General features: G+C 32.9%; 1 protein-coding gene across 1 annotated transcript; it reads left to right on the forward strand.

Moving 5' to 3' along the window:
• Positions 1-212: 212 nt before the first annotated feature.
• LOC132753464 (keratin, type II cytoskeletal 3-like) lies at positions 213-2215 on the forward strand. Its single transcript, XM_060743947.1, has 3 exons — positions 213-395; positions 1411-1738; positions 1975-2215. Coding segments are annotated over exons 2-3 (324 nt in total). The 5' UTR covers positions 213-395; positions 1411-1416; the 3' UTR covers positions 1977-2215.
• The last annotated feature ends 1260 nt before the right edge of the window (positions 2216-3475 follow it).

A 3475-nucleotide genomic window follows, 5' to 3' on the forward strand; every position in this document is an offset into this window, starting at 1 on the left:
TAAACCTTGCAAGAAAGTTTATTTTTATAAATAGGTTTACATCAAACGGAAGCAAAAAGCATTCACGACCAAAAACCTAAAATAATAAAAAAAAAACAAAAAAAACACTGTGTCTTTAAGCGTATTTGCGTACGTGAGCGGTAGTGTAAACATATGGCCAAACATTTTGAAATTATAAGTCAGTAATTAAAACAGTCATACAGGTGGTTACTGTCATTATTTACAAACGAGACTAATTGAAAGACATCAATTAGTTGCATGAAGAATAACTCATGTGCAAACGACTTTGATCACTTTACGATTATCAATCAATAAAAGGGAGAAATTTTGTTAAATATGTAGCAATCACTTTGCTTAAGCCACAAATTTACAACGATTTCTAAGACGAAACTAAGGTGAGTTTTATTGTATACATATTTTACACGTTTTCTTTATTCTGTAAGGGTATTTGAGAATTTTCTTACATCAAAGCTTCGGTTTGTATGTGATGTCACGGCTTGAATCAAATCCTTATTTCTTTTAACATTTAGCTTTAGTTCTTTATATTTTAAGAAGAATGGAATTGCTTTCAAATCATGTGAAACGCCTATAGAGGACCTGGGACGGAAGATAACTTCTGTCCCAGAAAGGACATAAACCGCTTAATGTTTGAATTCATTTTTTATAATCTAGCTTAAATATAGTTTTTAATTGTATATATTATGCAATGTATATTTTATATGTTTATATGTCTTATATACAGCAAAATTACACAAACCGCAACCGATTTTTCGTGTGATTTTTTCGTGTGAAATTTCCCGCATATGACCTTTTTCTATCATATATATTTCACTTATATATATTTTATATATACATATGTATACATGTATTATACAGCATTAACGAAGTAAGTCTGTTAAGTATGTACGTGCAATTGCAATAAAAATATTCTAAGCATTTTATTGCGAGACAAATAATATAAAATCTTCATAATCAATCGATGACATGTGTACAAGGGCAATGTCATCTACACTTCCCAGATTGGGTTAAAAGAATAAAATAAAGCAAAGAATGAACAAGAAAATTTCTATCGTAAATTGACTTTGTAGTTCTATCTGTTATGATTTGTGCAAGACTAACTACTTGTACTACGCGATGAAATTTATTGTAATATTCTGTGTATTGGCAATATCTCCCCTTTGGGTAGAAGCGACATTCTGACCCTGCAGAACAAAATATTTGGCACTTTAATAGATTTGACTATGATTTTTGCTATCAACAATCTTAAATGAGATTGTAATTTTAGGTAAGTATTTTAGATAGTTCATATATAAATGAATTTAAAATACATACATATAATTTATAAATCTAAATGAAACGGAACGGAACAAACCATTTAATCTTTAATTTATATTAATTTATCTCTTTCAGAACAACATGGGTGTCAAGACAGCATTTGTTCTTGTTGCCACAATCTTATTGGTTATTACCATACAATGCGATGCTCAATACCGTGGTAGGCGTGGACGTCATCATCATCATCACCACGGTGGTGGGCGTGGATATTACTCTGGTGGGTTTGGAGGGCCTTTCATTGGTGGATTTGGAAGAGGTCTTGGAGGCGGTATTGGCATAGGATTACTCGCAGGAGCTTTTGGTGGAGGCGGTTTCGGTTCCCCATTCGGATATGGATATCCAATCGGAGGATTTGGTTTCGGTGGTTTGGGAGGTTTCGGATATCCTGGATTCGGATTATACTGTAAGTATTAGTAATGATTTTTTCTTTAAAATGGAGAAGAAACATTTTTTCACATTTTTCTAATTTAAAAATTATATGCATTTCGCTCTCAAACACTGTTTCGACTTAACCGATTGTGCAATACTGCATTGGTCCTAGTACTCAGAACCATTGTATTTGCTTAATTAATACTGTCATGTTTTTTCTATTTCTCATATTTGTTTGCTCAATTTTTCAATATCTCAAATTTATTTCAGAATGACGTATGCTAGAAGCTAGAATGTCGATAAAAGAAACCCACAAATTATTACAAAATGAACTATCTTCATCTTTCTTTTTATTCGTTTTTTAAATCTTACTTTTCTAACTTATTTTTTCTATCTTGAATTAAATGTTTAATGAATATAGTTTGTATAACTCAATACTCTGTAATGCTAGAAACCAATCTAATACATACTGTGATTCATGAAATAAAGTTTTCAATTTATAACATATAAACACGTGTACTTTTTATTATTTCAAATTAATATCACTATACCACGCCAATTTATTCAACCATATCTCTCATTTCCTTTGTCTCGGGCATATGTTAGATATGTATTTCAAAATATGTTTCTTCATATAAAGTCTCTATTGTATCATCTAAGTATTGCGCCAACGTATCGGCAATGTATTTGATAAATATGATTGTATCATAGTTTGGGGACCTTTCTGTTGAAAAAGTTTCAGAGTTAAATCGTATATATATACATGCACAGTGCGTTAACTAGAGTGCAGGTATCAGTTACCCGCACTACAGATTATGCCCGTTGATTGGCTCATTTTTGCTGGGGTTTACATGTTGTGACGGCAGAGAAAGAGAAAGCGGCAGAAATATCATATTCAGATGCTCGTTCATTGGTTGCTTTTTTTCTGGGGTTTCATATTTTGACAACAGGGAACGTGTTATGTTTGACTATGATACAAAAAAGAAAGAACACCAAAACACACTGCAATCTGATATATACTCGGGGGCTACGCCCCCTCGTACACATCAGATAGCCTCGTGTTTCGGTGCTCTTTCTATTACTTATACAATATACATGTAATTGAATTATTGTACTCATGCTTGAAGATACAAAAAAATTTCCAGTACTTGGGACCCTTGTTTCCGAGTTGTACAAACCACTGACCGGATTATCTGTCCGTCAATGTTTATTTTACACAAAGATAATATATTATAACATAAATAATATATAATATATAATAAATAAACACATGGACAAAGCAGGATAAAAGTCCTCATTGCATGTCGTAGGTTCGGAGTCCTCCACAGACAACAAACTCTCTTTTTCAAGTTCTACTCATGTCGACATATATGCCTGAATCTACTAAAGGAGGGAAGAGAGAGTTTGACAATGAACCTGCTTGAATCGAAAACAATTAGAGTCACAGACACTTGAGACTTGGGAATTTAGACGTTGAAATATGATTTGTTTTTGAAAAGGCTTGTATTAAGTTTTTTTTGATATATATGATCAGTACATGTGCTGAGATTGACAAATATACATTTTATTTGGATTTTAAAGGCGTTTTAAGCTCCACACCCCAAGTGTCTGTGATTAAAGTCAGTGTCACTGGTCAACAAATAGCCAGACCAGCCTGCATATCCAGGCTACATACAACTGTCTGAATACGTAGAATTTTCGTCTTAACATCCATTAATCTGATAATGGGCAGCACCGAAATGGAAGCTGGTCAAGTGCAAGCAGGTTGAAG

This window comes from Ruditapes philippinarum, unplaced genomic scaffold, assembly GCF_026571515.1.
Source record: "Ruditapes philippinarum isolate M1 unplaced genomic scaffold, ASM2657151v2 ctg4252_1_1_1_1, whole genome shotgun sequence".
NCBI lineage: Eukaryota > Metazoa > Mollusca > Bivalvia > Venerida > Veneridae > Ruditapes > Ruditapes philippinarum.